General features: G+C 41.7%; 1 protein-coding gene and 1 long non-coding RNA gene across 4 annotated transcripts in view; one reads left to right on the forward strand and one right to left on the reverse strand.

Annotated features, from left to right (window-relative positions):
- ENO4 (enolase 4) overlaps nucleotides 1-19,681 on the forward strand; it is a 27,909-nt gene continuing 8,228 nt past the window's right edge. For 2 of the 3 annotated variants that reach the window (XM_027112698.1, XM_027112700.1), the window contains exons 1-9: nucleotides 1-221; nucleotides 3,652-3,780; nucleotides 4,482-4,672; nucleotides 6,655-6,800; nucleotides 8,483-8,652; nucleotides 8,748-8,879; nucleotides 10,234-10,287; nucleotides 12,076-12,132; nucleotides 14,324-14,491. In XM_027112698.1, the coding sequence (XP_026968499.1) occupies nucleotides 57-221; nucleotides 3,652-3,780; nucleotides 4,482-4,672; nucleotides 6,655-6,800; nucleotides 8,483-8,652; nucleotides 8,748-8,879; nucleotides 10,234-10,287; nucleotides 12,076-12,132; nucleotides 14,324-14,491 (1,212 nt within the window). In that variant the 5' untranslated portion in view covers nucleotides 1-56. The remainder of the gene's footprint in view (nucleotides 222-3,651; nucleotides 3,781-4,481; nucleotides 4,673-6,654; nucleotides 6,801-8,482; nucleotides 8,653-8,747; nucleotides 8,880-10,233; nucleotides 10,288-12,075; nucleotides 12,133-14,323; nucleotides 14,492-19,681) is intronic. The other variant, XM_027112699.1, reaches the window with a different exon arrangement.
- LOC113623447 (uncharacterized) lies at nucleotides 664-8,474 on the reverse strand. Its single transcript, XR_003433934.1, has 4 exons — nucleotides 8,271-8,474; nucleotides 5,707-5,875; nucleotides 4,512-4,738; nucleotides 664-3,278 (listed from the first exon to the last, which is right to left on the reverse strand). It is a non-coding gene; the product is annotated as an uncharacterized LOC113623447 (long non-coding RNA).

Here is a 19,681-nt window from a genome sequence, read left to right on the forward strand (position 1 = left end):
GGAGGACGCTCGCGGGCCCCCCAGCTAACCCCCGCTGTAGGCTTAAATCTCCTACCATGGGGGAAGAAGGCGGCGGCCGCAGCTGTGGGACCACTAGGGAGCTGCAGAAGCTGAAGCAGCAGGCGATGGAGTACTACCGGGAGAACGACGTTCCGCGCAGGCTGGAAGAGCTGCTCAACTCCACCTTCTACCTCCAGCCTGCCGATGTCTACGGGCACCTGGTAGGGACCTGGGACAAGAACCCTCTCCTCTCCAGCCCCTCTCCCCACGCCCCGCGCTGCGGCAACGCCGTGCGCCTGCGCCACAGAGTCGCGCACGCGCGCCGCCGCCGCGGGGGTCGGGGGCTGTAGTTGCGCGTAGCCGCGACCCTGAAGGGAAGAAGCAGGGCGGAAGTCTGGGTGAAGGAATCTCGAGAAAGTGGTGGACTGGAAGCTGCTAGAGGAATGAGGACTCTAGGCGACAGCTCAGGACCTGGCAGGCATCCTCGCTACCTCTGGGCGGGCCTGCCACGGTTGCCAGTTGACTTTTTAATCACAGACCTTAATACCTCGTAGCTCAGTTTACCAACCTTCAGCGGCCTCCTTTTGACCACGGGACGAACACCTCGGTATTCGCTACAGCTTAGCCTCAGCCTACCCCGGGGCCTCATACTCAGCAGGCTCCCATCGTTGCCAAGTTTCAGTCGATTTCAAATGTCCGCTCCTTGACTTGTGCGCCCTTCCCGTCCTGGATGCCCGTCCCACCCGACCAGCTCGCACCTAGACTTAAAATTTAGATCAGAGTCTTGCCCACTTTGCCCAGGACTAATCGTCCTTCAGCGTCCTTGTAGCGTCCCCTGCATGTACTGAAATCCTCCCTGGGCAGCTTGTGAGCTCCTGTGGAGAGCGGCGGCCTTTTCATATACCCCTCCTAAGCCCTGTGCCCAGCGCACCATCTGGCACACATCTTAGCCTTAAGCAGTGGGCAGTTGAAACAAAGGCAAGCGTTTTCTCACTTCCAGATCCATAAGTACTAACCAACACCCACCTTCTGGAAGGCATCATGGTTGGGACTGGTAGGAATTTGCACTATGGTGAGGCAATATGCCAACACCAAGCAGAGTATTTAAATGCTGTGAAGAAGCATGATGTGTTTACAGGGTTCAAAACCACATCTTGTAGATGCAGTTAATATAGGGGATGTTCTACGAATGTTTATTTTTCTCGGTCCTGGCCTATACATCAAACTGGGGGAGGGGCAAGGGGGGAGGTGTTTATCAATGCACCTTGTGCTATGTGCTTTATGTGATATCACTTCATCCTTAGGACCACGGTGAGGTAAACGTTATGATTCCTGTTTACAAATAAAGAACTGTGGCCCAGTGAATTTAAATGATTTTCCCAAGGGACACAGTGAATGACAGTGAGAAATCAAACCCGGTCTGTTTCCCTAGTACCTAGTAGAGTGCGTAGTACATAGTGGACAGTCAAGAACTATTTGTGGGATGAATGAGTGAATGCAACTCCCAATTCCATTATCTTTCCACTGTCTCTTGCTAGAGGAATTCTTGAAAGTTAACGACTTCCTCATTTTACAAAGACACCAAGCCCTTGTCTCACCGCTACCTAGTGCAAAAGGTAAGACTGGAAACTTGGACTCTTGTCCCCAGTGGAATGCTCTTCCCAGCCTATTAGGTAGCCAGGTCTTTGGTTTGCACAGCTCTCTGGGAGTTTATACTTCAGTTAGGGACAAAAGCCACCGATACATAAGATAACTGGAGTAACAGGGTGATATAGGATTGTGTGCTAGACTGAGGAATAGATCACTGTGTGCCTGTTATAGGAATTCAGGGGTGGGGAAGATCCCTGTGGGCTGTAGCATCTGAGAGTTTTGGCTTGGGCTTTGAAGGATGTTCAGGAATTGGATTGGCATAAAGGCAACCTCCTTTTTGTCTTCCCAGGCCCTGACCTGGTTTGGGCCATCCTTATTCTCACCTAGTCTCCCCCTCTATCAAGTCCCTCCCCAACAGTGCTGCCAGAGCAATGTTCCTAATCCCAAATCTGACCATCATTCTTTTGCCCAGAAACTTCCTGTGGTTCCCCCTTGCATTGCTGAGTAAGATCAAACACGTTACAGTGTGTGACTCACAGTACTCGCCCGGCTACCTCGGTAACAGGCTCAACTCCCCTGCCCCTCCCCCACCGCTCCTCCGCACAGGCGCACTGACTTCCCCCTACAGCGTGAAGTTTCCCAATTTCCTCCCCTTCACTTATCCTATACCCTCTACCTGAAGTTCCTGCCCTCAGTTTCTCCCTCTTGTCTGCCTGTTGAAATACTACACAACCTCCGGTGTCCAGCTCAAATGCCATTTCTTCTATGCTTCTCTTACATATCAGAGGAATTCAGGGATGGGAAAGATCCCTGTGGGCAACAGCCATACTACTATTGCATAAAACTTACAATTGAGAGTTTGAGAATTTAATGACGTAGTGTATACAAATGTGCCCAAGGTTTGTGTCTGACATTTATGAATTTATACAAGATTTAATTTATGGAATCCTAAATATGCCAGGCATTGTGGTATGTGATACAGTGATAAACAAGACAAAGTCACTCCTTCAAGGTACATCCTAAGCATTTTTTAAAAGTTAGTTCCATTCTCCTCCTAACACAATATGCGGTACATTGTAGGTGCTCATTGCTTGTTGAACTGAACTCACAAAGTATAAGCTAGATCGTATTTTTCTTCTCCCGATTCTATCTGACTTCATTTAGGTACTTACTCTGTAATATACAAACCATCATCCTTCAAATGCATGGACAGCGTGAAAGTTGGCTTTGGCTTTAGTTCTGCCGCCGCCTTGGTGCTGGCGCACTGCTGATGGGCATGAATGACCTGTTATGTAGGTTGAGGTCACTGGATTTTGAAGTGAAAGATAAGAGGCCTGGTCTGCTAAATGCAAATGAAGAGTGAATACTGTCTGGTGATAAAGGGGGTGAGGAGGGTGGGCCTTCACTCGCCCCTCTTCCTTCTCTCCCAGCTTCCGCCCCTCTGCGTAGGGACACCGTACTGAATCCTTTTACTCAGGCTCCTTGAGTGGACTTTCTCCCTCAGCTTCATTCTCTTTCTTCCGTCTCTTTCTTGGATCACTTCCAAATGACCTCTGCTCTTCCACATCAATGAAACTGCTGTTACTGAGGTTCCAACAATCCTCTCTGAACATGTAGTTCTACGCAGGATCTGATGGTTAGTGAAATACAGCCTCTGCATAAGTCTTCACCATTAAAGTATCCGGTGCCTTGTCGGGAGGAATGAAAATAGACCCACTTAAAGTTTTTTAGGTTTGAATGCATCACAGTATTCTAGAGACCAACTGACTTCGGTATTTGGACAGAAGGATAGGTTAGGGCCCACTAAAGAGTGACACGAGACCTTTAAATAAAGACATGTTTGCGAGTTTCTGCTGAGAGTTCAAAAAGCAAACTGCCCCACGTACCAGAGGCTAAATCCAAATCTCTGAACGTTCCCGCAGAGCTGCTAGACTAATCCCAGAACGAGGGGGGCATTCAAGGAGAGGTTTAGTAGAAACTAGAGTAAATGTGAATGACCTTTTAAAGATAAATTAGATGTGGTATTGTGATTTTTGTGTTTTGTGTGTGTGTGTGTTGAAGGCAAACTGCTTTTCTAAACTTGCAAAGCCTCCCACCATATGCAAAGTCGTGGGGAAAAATGTGCTGGATGGACTGGGGCTTCCAACACTACAAGTGGAAATATTCTGCACCATTCAAAATTTTCCCAAGGTAGGAGGCAGCTTAAATGTGTTCTTCACTATGTCCTGGCTCCACTGCATTTATGAGCATGTATTGTCTAAATTATGGAAAATTAACGTTTTGAAATTCAGTATGTGTGAAATACACGCACCATTTGTAGGTAATTATGAAAACAAAGCATGAATCATACAGTCTTCCATGATGGTTTATTAGGTTATGTGGACTACTGGTACAGACATGACTTGCTAACCTGAAGATGATCCAAGATGGAGAAAGGAAATGGGGCAAAAATAGTTTTAAAAACTCTGACATTATTAATGTCATGAGTTCTATAAATCTGCAGATAGGGTTATAGATTCATGTATTTATATATAGATTTACAGATATATAGACCGATCTACAGAAAGAAAATTTCATTTTCATAAATGAAAATAATTATGATTAAATTTGTCTCCTTTTTGCTATTTTTTAGAGAGGTAGTGATAAAAATGAAGTTCAATGTAGGGTTTTTAGAAGGGTATTTTAACAAGTTAATAATTTTAAACGTTCCTTCAAGTTGGGTTCCATCGTGTTTCAGTAGCTATAAAAATATCTCAAAGAAAATTATAGATTCTCATTTTCTCTTTGAAATTGGTGATAAAATATCATGTACCTTAAAAGCTAGATACATTCAATTTCCTATTTCCTGTGAAAGGTAGGGAAAATGTAGAACACGTTTATATTGTTTTCAGAATATATGTTCTGTGGTGATCTCAACTCACTTCGAAGTCCATGAGAACGCTTTACCCGAGCTAGCTGAAGCAGAGGAATTAGAAAGGTCAGATGCCGTCAGCACTGCGGTGCGGTGGGTCAACGAAACCATCACCGAGGAGCTTCAGGGCTTAGCTCCTTCCAACCAGGCTGAGGTGGATCAGGTGCTCAGGTAAATTTCGCACTTTGAAATGTAAGTGTCCGGTATAACTATGTACCTCTTCTCTTTCCATTTCACCTGCCAATGAAATGGGTCTGTCATATCTATAGGGTACGATCAGGAAGTCAATTAAGAAGCATATGCTAAAGCAGCAAAATTTAGCATAAAATGTCGTTTTTCTTCTGAAAACCCTGTTATTAAAATTTTACTTTGTAAGGCTACATAAGGCCTTTTGGCCTCTTTTATGCATAGAGCTTTCCTAGGATTCAGTGAAAAGTTTCTCAGGAAAAGGATTAAGAATCCGGACGTCCTCCTTTCCCCCTCCCCACCTCCTCACATGCCCCCCTCGTCCATGAGCCTCTCTTATCCTTTTATATAGCCCAGTGGGCGATGCTTATGTTCTGACCTCCAGACACAACCAAGTCTTCCAGGTTTTGCCCATAGGTTGACTCTAAAATGTGAAAACCAAGGAACTGTTTACTAGGGCTATGTGAGCACTGTTCAGTGCCTAACCAAGTGTGGCTTAGTTACTTTTCCTTTTGTGTGGGTCCAACGCCACAACCCTCTTGGCCAAAGAAGGTCAACTGGATTCTCTTTCTCTAAGCTTCAACACTTGCTTAATTGTGCATAACTTCACATTTTAGTTTGCCTCAGAGTTGGATCATGACCTTATAAAAAACTTGTTTGAATAGTTTTTGGTTGCCTTACAGTTTTTGAATGCTATTCCACTTAGTCCTTTGTGTGTGTGTGTTATTTGCTATTTTTTTTTAGGTAATCTTTTTTTTTAATTTTTGAATTTTATTTTTTTATATAGCAGGTTCTTATTAGTTATCTGTTTTATACATATTAATGTATACATGTCAATCCCAATCTCCCAATTCATCACACCACCCGCCCCACTACTTTCCCCCCTTGGTGTTCCATACATTTGTTCTCTACATCTGTGTCTCTATTTCTGCCCTGCAAACCGGTTCATCTGTACCATTTTTCCAGGGTGTTATTTGCTATTAACACATCCTTCTTTTTTCCCAAGCTCTCAGTCATACCTTCTATTCTGTTACATTCCTTTTTTTCCTGGAGTTTTCCCTCCCAAATCTTCCATCTTGACTGGTTCCTCTTTAGGCCTACTAAAGAGATGCCATAAGACATCCCTTCATTGTTCTCCTGTTTCCTGGATCCCATGTCGTCCTCTTTCTTAAATTACCGGATTCCAACCTTTAAAAGTAAGGATGAGAAAAGGGTATTTGGGATGTAAATTTTTTGAGTTCTTACATGTGTGGAAATGTCAGTACTTTCCCTTTGTGGTTTACAGTTTAGCTGAGTATAGAGTTCTCATTTGAAATCAATTTCTCTCAGCACTTTAAAGGCACTGCCCCATTGGCATCTGACGCAAATCTGATTCCCATGTCTTTTTTTTTTGGGCCTGTTATTGTTGTTTTCTCTGTGGAAGGTTTTAGCCTCTGTTTATTCTGGGGAGCTGATATTTTTCATAGATGCACCTAAGCTGGATTTCCCAACAGTTTTCTTAATTGTTCATTTTAAGCACCCACCTCAAAAAGAAAAGAAAAAAAGTAAAGAAAAGAAAGAAAGAAAAGGAAGTCCTGCACATAGTGCTATATATTTCACTGTCTGTTCTTGCCTCATTTTTAGTCTGATGGTCATTTATTCAAAAAGAAAATCCAATAGCCCTTAATCAAATTATATCTTCAAATTTTACATTAAAAAATAACAAACAGGGCTCAGATAATTTTTAAAATGAGCACCTAAAATCTTTAAACATTTATTTCCAGGCCAAAATGATTTGCAGTTCTTCAACATAGTTTTATAACAGCATCATTTTTTAGTCTTGGAAATTGAAGCTGATTTGTTCTAAAGTAGCTTAAAAAGCAGAGTTAACTACTGAAACATTTTGGGGTCAGCACTAAAACATGACCAAAATTACTAGTGATATTTCTCAAAATCTCATTGTAAAGTTGTACTTTCTTACCATTAAGGACATTCTTTGAAAGTAAAGTACAAGAAGATAAGGAGAGAAAAGAATTGGAAAAGAGCCTGGAAGACTCCACAGTGCCTACATCTTCACCTCTAACACCACCACTGCCTCCTCCACCTCCAGCCAAAAAAAAAGGACAAAAGCAAGGTCGGTGGCTTATCATCCTGCAGAACCATTAGTAACAAATGTGGAGGAAGAAAGGCTGAAACTTGGACTGCCTTTCCAAGTTCAAATCTCTCTGCTGCAGACCTAGGTTGGAGTCCCACCAGGTACCATCCATCCTCCACGCCACTTCCTTGCTTAAAGCTACTATGTGAGGTGGGCACGGTTTTCCCCCACCCCACCCTCCATTTTTATTTGTAAGATAAAAATATTTCTTACCCAGAGGTGAACACTTAGTAAACAGAGTGCACTGAACAGTGGCAATGCCCAAGGCAGGGAAGGGGAGGGTGGCCTGGAGACCTTTAACTGCTCCTCAGAATTCCCATTAGCTCCTCAGAAAGCCACTCCCTATTTTAAAGATTAATGATACCCTTTGATATGGAGAACCAACATTTCCTCAGTCATAGGTAATATAGTAATGAAACTTATTTTTGGAAGACCTTGCTATTTTAAGACAAATAATCTTAAATTTATCGTGGCCCTTTGTTCCATGCCTTCCAACATATGGCTAACCTCAGCTCCTCCAGTATGTTAATTCTGGAGCTGGTGCTAGAGCTGTTGTAACAGTGATTAGTGTGTCTGTCCAACTACAACATGCTCCTGGAGGACATGAGTCATGCCTCATCCAATTTAGCGCTGCCAGCGCCTAGCACAATGCCGGGAACAAACTAAACGCCAGGTAAGTGTGGGTACCATTAAATAAGAAAGCGCAAGAAGCACGGACCAAAGAGATCGTGAAGCCAAGGTCTCTTATTTCATAGATTTAGATACTGAGGACCAGAGAGGGGAGGAGAGTTGCCCAAGGCAGAAGAATCCTGTTAGACCAATCTTCTCCTGGAGGATGGGGATGACCACTACTGAATCATAGGCAGAGACTGCCAATAGGTGTTCATTTGGTGGTTTCTTTTGACTGATAGAACTCGGAACATAAGAAGGGAAGAAGTAGGAGGGGACAGTAATTTGCTAAACATTTAATATGTGCTGGGTGCTCACACATCTTATTCCACTTGTTTTACCTACCTGACTCAGGTCAGTAGCTGTGGGGAAGGAGAGGACAGGAGGAAAACTAGAGATTTATTATGGACATTGTGGTACCTGATCAGACAGGGTGGCTGAGAATATGTGAGAGTGAAAGATGGGTGAGGATTCTGGGTGGATGGTTAGATCTGGAAGGAAGTCCTCATAGAAAAGGGCATCCGTCTGGGGTGGGCAAGCAAGATACGTAGTTAGATATTCACATGAGATATTCAACACGAAGCTGGGTATGCAAGAGCGATGGTGGAACATAGGAAAACAGGATTTGGAATTCAAAGACCATCCAAATCCTCTCTCTATTCACTTTCTGTTAGGTATTGGGCAAGTCTTTGAACCTAAGCCCCCGTTTAGGTGAGATAACAATATCTGCCCCACAAGACTGTTGAAGCATTTAATACTGAATGTTCTAAAATTTCTTACGCAAAATCCATGGCTAAGGATTATTTGAGCATTAGGGTCAGACAGAAACTTCTCAGGGGTTGAAGTGGTGAATATTTTCTTGCCAGCCTCAGCTTTCAACCTTCTTTATGCTGGGCCTTCACATCTATAAGTAAAGCATTAAAATATATATATAGTTTTATCATAGTCAAACTTTCTAGAAAGCAATCTTTTATCAATATATTTTTCTTCAGGGAGGAAGGATACTCTTACAGAAAAACCAGTTATACCCCCAGAACCTGTTGAACCCATACTCTGTGGCAGCATGGCCATAGGAGCTGTGTCACTGGCTGTTGCCAAAACCAGTGCCGTGCTGGGCAGTAATCCTCTATACTTAAATATTGCACTGCTGAAGCACCACCAGGTTAGTGCCCATTACATTCCTTTACAAGGACCCATGAGTATCTCGAGATGAATGAACCATGTTGCTCATTTCCCCTTGCTTTTCCCCTTTTTCAGGAGCAGCCGGCAAAGCTAACTATACCTCTCCTGATGGTATCTCTGGTCAGCTGTGGGAAGTCATCACCTGGCAAGCTGAATTTAATGAAAGAAGTGATTGGTATACCCCATCCTGGACTAACAGCTAAACAAGTACCTTACATTATCTCAAACTACCTTTCCTTAAAAAAAAAAAAAACCTTCATCATCAATGAGTTTTTAGTGTATGTTCCTAAGGCTTATGACACCAAGGGAAAAGGAATTAAATATAAAATGAGAAAAAAAATTAGGAAATTAGGGAAGTGGGACAAAAACAAGACCTCAAACGCAAGAGAACCAAATTTAGACCACCTTGGATCTCCAGCTCATCACAACAGTGACTCATGCTCGTGCTTCTCACAGAGAAGCCACGGGCAAGTGATTTTGCAGGCCTTGATAGTGCTGGAAGGATATTCTTTGGGGCAACTGAGATTTTTTAATTTACTAGTCTATGCACTATGGCTGCGACGAGAGGAAGGTGGCACTTTCATAGCAGCCGTTCTGTTAAGTAGGAACTGCAGGGCCTAGCAGATTGCCCGGCACGTAAGAGAGGTTTAGTGCATGTTTATGGAATATGGAATGATGGAATCCTAAGTGGCATCTTTACTACTCAGAGGTTTGTTAGTGTCTCATTGTTCTTCAGTGGCATGAATGAGTCAATACGCCTTTTTAAATCTTCATGAATTATTCTACCAATTAGGCATTCGGGAGAACTAAACATTCGTGTCCTATAGTGGATGTTTACAGGAAAAGTACGGGAAGCTCCATCCCCTCTGATAGTCTATTGACTGATATTTTATCGAAGCTAGTGACAATCATTTGTTTAAATCTCAAGATAATTTCTTTATGATAAAGAATCCTTTTTTAAGGAGAATAGTCATTACCCACTTCTATCAATTTTGGAAGACTAGGATTGATATCTGGCTCACCATCTGTCAGATCACGTTCAGATCCTGGCGCCAGGATCTTTCCTTCAGTTAATATCTGCTGTTTAGGTACCAGAGCATTTGACCTGCCATTCTTCATCTGTCTCCATATGCAGATCCCACCATCATCAGAATACATTTTTCTACTTTCTAAGTGACAGTGGATTTATACTAATTCAAACACTATCATGCAGAATCCCTTGATGACCTGTGACATGTATGGCAAGAAGGTTGGTCAGGAGACCATGAAAGAGAATGAAGTTAACTTGATCCAACCAACCGAACCAATCAGTTCTGAACAATGAAGAGAGGATAATGAGGAAGAAAAACCTCTCATTCATTTTCAACCAAATAAAGATTGAGGGTTGAAGATTAACATTTGATCTTCTGATTTTGTAGGCCATATGTAATTCACTAACCAGGATGCCATTATCAGGGACCCTACAGATTTTCTAAGTTAGAAATAGCCATGTGTGGTATAAGTTTTTATGTTTAAAATTCTAGACTGCAGTTGTGGAAGATCATGGTTATTCTACTTACAGGGTGTGGACATGCTTCTGGAAATTCAGAAACACATTAACCAAGCAATTGAAATGGTATGTAAAGAGAATCTATGGAATCTAATAACTGATGCTTATGTACCTTCTAGTAACCAAATTATAGTTCATTATGCAACAAAATCAATATTGTTGTTACAGATATGAAAGCATATTAATTTTCTTTGGGTTTCCCATATGAGCCAAGCTTATACATTCCCTCATTGCCTATGGGTCCAGTTTCTAATGGAACTTAACAATCTTCTTTTGATTTCTGAGGCAGCTGGCCCTACGCTAAGATCATCCCTTTGGATTTGCAAAGAAAGAAAGGATCTGGCCCCTAGGATTAGCGAGAGGCAGTTTGGTATAATGGTTAAGGCGCAGTCACTTGTGCCTGCTTAGAATCCTGGTGTTGGGCAAACAAGCACCCTTGGCTGAGCAGCCCTTGAGGGGGAAAGTCACAGAGGCAGGATGAGGGGCGACTGTATGAGTCAGTGGGTTGTTCCGTCATACTCTAGCTGGGGTAATGCACAATGATGTGGCAGGGCTGAGGGACCCAATCCTTGTCTTTTATTTTAGAATAATACTGCATTTATAGAGAAGTTGCAGAGATAGTGCAGAGAGTTCCCAACTACCCCTCACCCAGTTTCCCCCAAGGTTAACAGGTTACATTACCATAGCGTATTGGTCAAAACTAAGAAATCAACATGCTACATTACTAATAACTAAACTTCAGACTTTATGTGAATTTCACTGGTTTTTCCACTAATGTCCTTCCTCTGTTCCAGGATCCAATCCAGGACCCAATATTTATTTAGTGTGAGGCTTTTAAGCTACATGATTAGGAAGCACTAGCTCCTTCCCCAGCAGGATGGGGGCTGAGATATAATCTCAGTACGACATAAAGGAACTTTGGCTCCAGTGCTATCTTGCCAGCACAGAATATGTGATGGGGGAGGGTGGTGGGGGCCCAAGCCCTACAGTTGATCAGAATTGCTTTAAGCACCAGCCTGGAGCCAGTTGTCGGGGTGCTTTTCAGGAAGACAACTGTTTTATGGGTGAAAAGATGCAGGATAACTTCTGTATTTGCATATACTGGAGTGTGTGTGTGAACCATGTTGCTTCTTGACAAACATGCCCCAGCTTATACAGCCAATGAATGCCGGGCATTAAAGTGCATCCTTTAACAGGTTAAATCCTTGTTACAGCATGCCACCAATACCCCAAACTATGGAAGCTTCTCTTTGGTAATTATCTTTGCTTTTAATGTCAGATGACATTACACACACCAGATTCACCAGATTTAATGACCATGGGCTGCTTCCAAAAGTCAAACCCATCCTGCCAGAGAAAGTGTTTGTACTGTGAGAATATTTAAAACAATATGTCGGGCCTTTAAAAGCAAATGCCACAGTGTGGTTATTCCTTAAGGACAAGGAGGGGACTTAACATCCTCCTGTAAAAAAAGAGTTCCTGCACACAGCAGGAGTCAGGACATGATGAGTGAATAATTACTTATATAAGTAGAAATGCATGAACATGTATATCCATACCTCATACATGTGACTGGAGGCAGAATGTAAGGATGAACTAAAGGGAACATGTGCCTGATTTTGAGAAACAGTTTGAGGTTTATGAAATTAAAGTGTGGCTGGCATCATCCCTGTGTGTGTGTGTGTGTGTGTGTGTGTGTGTGTGTGTGTGTGTGTGTGTGTGTGTGTGTGTGTGTGTGTGTGTGACTGGCTCAACCCCAGAGCAGTGGGCAGGCCAGAGGACCTGCAGCTCTGCTTGCTGCCACAGACGTGTCTGAAAATCCCGAGTGATATGTCTTTATCTTCTGTCTCTCAGTCCCCTCCTCCAAAACCAGAGACAAGAAAAAGTCAAAATGGAGGCAAAAGAGGTCAAGTAAGTAAATGTATTTGTTTACCATGCTTCTGTATGACAGTTCATTTCTATATTCCCTGCCCCTTTCCCTCTCCCAGTCATTTTGCTCCAGGACTGGTCTAACAAAAAATGGAAATCACACGGTGATACTGCTTCAAGGGGACTAAACCAGGCAACCCCCAGAGCTGGAATATAATTCTGCCCCCACCTCTCTGGCAACAGGCTGCCAGGCCATCACTGCTTGCAGTTGTCTGGCCAAGTGAAATCTCAGAGGGCTTGGAGAGGCTCTTATGACTAATAGGATTACATGGGAAACCCTCTAGGTGAAGTGCTGGGGAAGATGAATCTCTCTGAATACTAGCTCAAAGGCATATAGGATGTTTTGGCTTTTAATTTTAATACTACCAAAGAAAGAAAGAAAAGGCACAAAAAGATAGCAATTCCTTCATCTGGTCCCCCAAAAGCACTGAGGCACCATTTCAGATGAACCATTGCCAGAGCTCAGATTTTGCCAGGAGGGTCAGGCAAACAAGCCTGGTGAAAATGGGCTGCAGACCTCAGCCAGCTGCACTTGATCAGTCCATCACTTTGGTGACTGTGGGCGCTCTGACAGATACACCTGTTATATGCCTGACTTTCAGCAATATAGTTAGAACAACCAACAAGAACCCCGAAGATAATGCAAATGGATGAGGGTTGCTCACATGTGTGATATTTGCTCTGATAACCCTGCAATCACTACCTGGATGTCAGGGACTTCAGGGTCCGTTGAAGTCATCAGCAAGAAGGACTAGTAAAGGAAGGAGAGGACTTGGTGGAGATAAAAAGTTAAGTTCCTCTTTAAACTTGGGAGAGAGAAGAGAAATGTGTGAACAGATACAGCAGTAAGTAAAATCCTTGACAGGTGTGTATACTAGAACTGGACCTTGCAAGAGAGGCAGGGGCTGGTGAACAAGTAGCAAATCTCAGCTCTGTTCCCTTCATTCCAGCAGGTTGTCTGATGTATTCTGAGAAACTTAGACCAAGATCAGCCCTTCCTGAGATCAGCTTTACTACTACCCCCACCTCCCCACCATTAGAAACAGGATAGATGATAGATTCTAGAGAGGCAGCCATACCAGAATTAGAGGCAAGGACTACTAGAGGCTCAACTACCTGGATTAAAATCTGTTCCAAGTTACTCAACTCTCTCTTAAATAGGGATAATAATGGTACCTGCTTCATGGGATTGATGTAAGGAGTAAATGTATTTACTTTATGTAAAGTGTTTAGAATGGTACCTGGCATTTAGTAAGCACCAAATAAGTGATGCTTTCATAGTTTTGAAGACTCCGTAATGAAACTCCTTAACTGACACACAAAAATTTCCCCAACTATTCCTTTGCCAAATAAAAGGTTCCTCTCACTGACATTAAAAATGTTGGATGGTTCTTATACTTAACGAGTACTATCATCAGTAAAAATAGGATATTTATACCTACTTTCATGTTTGCTCTTGAGACTGGTACACACACACACACACACACACACACACACACACACACACACCCCTTAGTGATACTGCTTCAACTTACGTTAAAATTGCATAGTGACAATTTATGATGAGGGCACGTCAAGGCTGACCTTGCAATCGAAGCCTATGGCTGCCTTTCCCCTGAGCTCATCTGGGTCCTCAAATCTTCTTCCACTGCAATGCATCCTCAGTGCTACATCCTTTTAGCTGAAGTCTTCAATCCCTTTTAAAATAAAACTTTTCCTGAAGGAGAGTTAAATTTTTAAGTTTTAACACTTATAATCTTCTAAAGGAAAATGGAACATAGGAAAGAGCAGGTTTGGAGGAAGAAGGGACAGGCAGGACAGACATTTACAGGGACAGCCTGTAGAGTCACCAACCTGGTGGTTATGGCTCAGGTGAGCCTGTGTACAATGATAGAGCCAATAAAGAGATAATAACATGGGCAACTAAAGAGAGCAAAGTGTATTCCTAGGTCAAACTTGAAAACCGTGGGAGTAAGAAAGTTATTCCCAGGTACTGCAGGACAATCATCTGCCTGAAAATATGCAGAGATGAGTGGGAACTAGGGGCAGGATTAATCGAGAATCAGAGGACCCCGTGTTTGGAGAGCTGTGTCTGTTACAAATTGCCAGCCACTGGAAGCCCCAAGAACCTTAATGTGCTCTATTTACGTGCATGATTTTCTTGATCCTGAAGCAGCAGATCACCGGCAAGATGTCCCATCTTGGCTGTTTAACCATTAATTATGACACCATAGAGCAGCCACTGCTCCTAATACAAGGAATCTGTGCGAACCTGGGGCTAGAAATGGGAACGAATCTCCACCTAGCCATCAACTGTGCTGCACATGAACTGATGGACTATGTAAGTTTCCACTCCAGAACATTTACTTTTTGTTGCAGTCTCATTGTTTTTAAATTAGAACTCAAAAGAAGAGCCTATCTGTACGTATTTCCAAAGAAATCCTACTTTTTAAGTTAGTACCATGGGAGGGGTCCAAATATACTGGAGTTGAGAAAGGTAAGTTAACTAATGACCAGACAATAATATAACCATATAACTTTAAAAATTAACAGAAATGTCACCATAATTATATATAGAAATTCTGTAATAAAAATGTCTAAAATGGATTGCTTACATTGAAATCATGAGAACTATTAAAAATAATTTAACAAACTGGTATGTTCTGCAGAGTACATTCATTTGGTTGGTGAATGCTGAATTGGTCAAGCATAAAAAGTGGCTCAGTTGTAACTATGACTTGATAAGCCCTTCTAGACATGTGGTTCTTTGAGTTTCTGCTGGTGATTCACTTTTTTTTTTTTGAATTTTATTTAATTTATTTTTTTATACAGCAGGTTCTTATCAGTTACCTATTTTGTACATATTAGTGTATACATGTCAATCCCAATCTCCTAATTCATCACACCACCACCACCCCGCCATTTTCCCCCCTTGGTGTCCATACATTTCTTCTCGACATCTGTGTCTCTATTTCCGCCTTGCAAACTGGTTCATCTGTACCATTTTTCTAGATTCCACATATATGTGTTAATATACGCTTTTGTTTTTCTCTTTCTGACTTACTTCACTCAGTATGACAGACTCTAGGTCCATCCACATCTCTACAAATGACCCAATTTCGTTGCTTTTTATGGCTGAGTAATATTCCATTGTATATATTTACCACATCTTCTTTATCCATTCATCTGTCGATGGGCATTTAGGTTGCTTCCGTGACCTGGCTATTGTAAATAGTGCTGAAGTGAACATTGGGGTGCATGTGTCTTTTTTTTTTTTGCGGTACGCGGGCCTCTCACTGCTGTGGCCTCTCCCATTGCGGAGCACAGGCTCTGGACGCGCAGGCTCAGCGGCCGTGGCTCACGGGCCCAGCCGCTCTGTGGCATGTGGGATCTTCCCAGACCGGGGCACGAACCCGTGTCCCCTGTATCGGCAGGCGGACTCTCAACCACTGTGCCAACAGGGAAGCCCTGCATGTGTCTTTTTGAATTATGGTTTTCTCTGGGTATATGCCCAGTAGTGGGATTGCTGGATCATATGGTAATTCTATTTTTAGTTTTTTAAGGAACCTCCATACTGTTCTCCATAGTGGCTGTACCAATTTACATTCCCATCAATAATGCAAGAGGGTTCCCTTTTCTCCACACCTTCTCCAGCATTTGTTGTTTGTAGATTTTCTGATGATGCCCATTCTAACTGGTGTGAGGTGATACCTCATTGTAGTTTTGATTTGCATTCTCTAATAATTAGTGATGTTGACCAGCTTTTCATGTGATTCTTGGCCATCTGTATGTCTTCTTTGGAGAAATGTCTATTTAGCTTTTCTGCCCATTTTGGATTGGGTTGTTTGTTTTTTTAATATTGAGCTGCATGAGGTGTTTATATATTTTGGAGATTAATCCTTTGTCTGTTGATTTGTTTGCAAATATTTTCTCCCATTCTGAGGGTTGTCTTTTCGTCGTGTTTGTAGTTTCCTTTTCTTTGCAAAAGCTTTTAAGTTTCATTAGGTCCCATTTGTTTATTTTTGGTTTTATTTCCATTTCTCTAGGAGGTGGATCAAAGATCTTGCTGGGCTTCCCTGGTGGCACAGTGGTTGAGAGTCCGCCTGCCGATGCAGGGGACACGGGTTTGTGCCCCAGTCCGGGAAGATCCCACATGTCACAGAGCGGCTGGGCCCGTGAGCCATGGCCACTGAGCCTGCGCATCTGGAGCCTGTGCTCCGCAACAGAGAGGCCACAACAGTGAGAGGCCCGCGTTAAAAAAAAAAAAAAAAAAAGATCTTGCTGTGATTTATGTCAAAGAGTGTTCTTCCTATGTTTTCCTCTGAGAGTTTTATAGTGTCCAGCCTTACATTTAGGTTTCTAATCCATTTTGAGTTTATTTTTGTGTATGGTGTTAGGGAGTGTTCTAATTTCATTCTTTTGCATGTAGCTGTCCAGTTGCCCCAGCACCACTTATTGAAGAGACTGTCTTTTCCCAATTGTATATCCTTTCCTCCTTTGTCATAGATTAGTTGACCATAGGTGCGTGGGTTTATCTCTGGGCTTTCTAACCTGTTCCATTGATCTCTATTTCTATTTTTGTGCCAGTATCATGCTGTCTTGATTACTGTAGCTTTGTAGTATAGTTTGAAGTCAGGGAGTCTGATTCCTCCAGCTCTGTTTTTTTTCCCTCAAGACTGCTTTGGCTATTCAGGGTCTTTTGTGTCTCCATACAGATTTTAAGATTTTTTTGTTCTAGTTCTGTAAAAAATAACATTGGTATTTGATAGGGATTGCATTGAATCTGTAGATTGCTTTGAGTAGTATAGTCATTTTCACAATATTGCTTCTTCCAATCCAAGAACATGGTATATCTCTCCATCTGTTTGTTTGTATCATCTTTAATATCCTTCATCAGTGTGTTATAGTTTTCTGCATACAGGTCTTTTGTTTCCCTAGGAAGGTTTATTCCTAGGTATTTTATTCTTTTTGTTGCAATGGAAAATGGGAGTGTTTCCTTAATTTCTCTTTCAGATTTTTCATCAGTGTATAGGAATGCAAGAGATTTCTGTGCATTAATTTTGTATCCTGCAACTTTACCAAATTCATTGATTAGCTCTAGTAGTTTTCTGGTGGCCTCTTTACGATTCTCTATGTATAGTATCATGTCATCTGCAAACAGTGACAGTTTTACTTCTTCTTTTCCAATGTGTATTCCTTTTATTTCTTTTTCTTCTCTGATTGCTGTGGCTAGGACTTCCAAAGCTATGTTGAATAATAGTGGTGAGAGTGGACATCCTTGTCTCATTCCTGATCTTAGGGGAAATGCTTTCAGTTTTTCACCATTGAGAATGATGTTTGCTGTGGGTTTGTCATACATGGCCTTTATTATGTTGAGGTAAGTTCCCTCTATGCCCACTTTCTGGAGAGTTTTTATCATAAATCGGTGTTGAATTTTGTCGAAAGCTTTTTCTGCATCTATTGAGATGATCATATGGTTTTTATTCTTCAATTTGTTAATATGGTGTATCACATTGATTGATTTGCATATATTGAAGAATCCTTGCATCCCTGGGATAAATTCCACTTGATCATGGTGTATGATCCTTTTAATGTGTTGTTGGATTCTGTTTGCTAGTATTTTGTTGAGGATTTTTGCATCTATATTCATCAGTGATATTGATCTGTAATTTTCTTTTTTTGTAGTATCTTTGTCTAGTTTTGGTATCAAGGTGATGGTGGCCTCATAGAATGGGTTTGAGAGTGTTCCTTCCTCTGCAATTTTTGGGAAGAGTTTGAGAAGGATGGTGTTAGTTCTTCTCTAAATGTTTGATAGAATTCACCTGTGAAGCCATCTGGTCCTGGACTTTTGTTTGTTGCAAGATTTTTAATCACAGTTTCAATTTCATTACTTGTGATTGGTCTGTTCATATTTTCTGTTTCTTCCTGGTTCAGTCTTGGAAGGTTATACCTTTCTAAGAATTCGTCCATTTCTTCCAGGTTGTCCATTTTATTGGCATAGAGTTGCTTGCAGTAGTCTCTTAGGATGCTTTGTATTTCTGCGGTTTCTGTTGTAACTTCTCCTTTTTCACTTCTAATTTTATTGATTTGAGTCCTCTCCCTTTTTTTCTTGATGAGTCTGGCTAATGGTTTATCAATTTTGTTTATCTTCTTAAAGAACCAGCTTTTAGTTTTATTGATCTTTGCTATTGTTTTCTTTGTTTCTATTTCTTTTATTTCTGCTCTGATCTTTATGATTTCTTTCCTTTTGCTAACTTTGGGTTTTGTTTGTTCTTCTTTCTCTAGTTCCCTTAGGTGTAAGGTTAGATTGTTTATTTGAGATTTTTGTTGTTTCTTGAGGTAGGCTTGTATTGCTATAAACTTCCCTCTTAGAACTGCTTTTGCTGCATCCCATAGGTTTTGGATCATTGTGTTTTTGTTGTCATTTGTCTCTAGGTATTTTTTGATTTCCTCTTTGATTTCTTCAGTGGTCTCTTGGTTATTTAGTAACGTACTGTTTAGCCTCCATGTGTTCGTGTTTTTTACATTTTTTTCCCTGTAACTGATTTGTAATCTCATAGCATTGTGGTCAAAAAAGATGCTTGATATGATTTTAGTTTTCTTAAATTTACTGAGGCTTGATTTGTGACCCAAGATGTGATCTATCCTGGAGAATGTTCTGTGCGCACTTGAGAAGAAAGTGTTATCTGCATTTTTTGGATGGAATGTCCTAAAAATATCAATGAAATCTATCTGGTCTATCATTTAAAGCTTGTTTCCTTATTAATTTTCTGTTTGGATGATCTGTCCATTGGTGTAAGTGAGGTGTTAAAGTCCCCCACAATTATTGTGTTTCTGTTGATTTCCTCTTTTATAGCTGTTAGCAGTTGCCTTATGTATTGAGGTGCTCCTATGTTGGGTGCATCTATATTTATAATTGTTATATCTTCTTCTTGGATTTATCCCTTGATCATTATGTAGTGTCCTTCCTTGTCTCTTGTAACATTCTTTAAAGTCTATTTTATCTGATATGAGTATTGCTGCTCCAGCTTTCTTTTGATTTCCATTTGCATGGAATATCTTTTTCCATCCCCTCACTTTCAGTCTGTATGTGTCCCTAGGTCTGAAGTGGGTCCCTTGTAGACAGCATATATATGGGTTTTGTTTTGTTTTGTTTTGTTTTTGCGGTACACGGGCCTCTCACTGTTGCAGCTTCTCCCGTTGCAGAGCACAGGCTCTGGACGCACAGGCTCAGTGGCCATGGCTCACGGGCCCAGCCTCTCCACGGCATGTGGGTCCCCCCAGACCGGGGCACGAACCCGCATCCCCCCACATCAGCAGGCGGACCCTCAACCACTGCGTCACCAGGGAAGCCCTGGGTCTTGTTTTTGTATCCATTCAGCAAGCCTGTGTCTTTTGGTTGGAGCATTTAATCCATTCACGTTTAAGGTAATTATCGATATGTATGTTCCTATTACCATTTTCTTAATTGTAATGGGTTTGTTTTTGTAGGTCCTTTTCTTCTCTTGTGTTTCCCACTTAGAGAAGTTCC

This window comes from Aethalodelphis obliquidens, unplaced genomic scaffold (genome assembly GCF_003676395.1).
Source record: "Aethalodelphis obliquidens isolate GAN/ISIS:26980383/991018 unplaced genomic scaffold, ASM367639v1 scaffold11, whole genome shotgun sequence".
Taxonomy (NCBI): domain Eukaryota; kingdom Metazoa; phylum Chordata; class Mammalia; order Artiodactyla; family Delphinidae; genus Aethalodelphis; species Aethalodelphis obliquidens.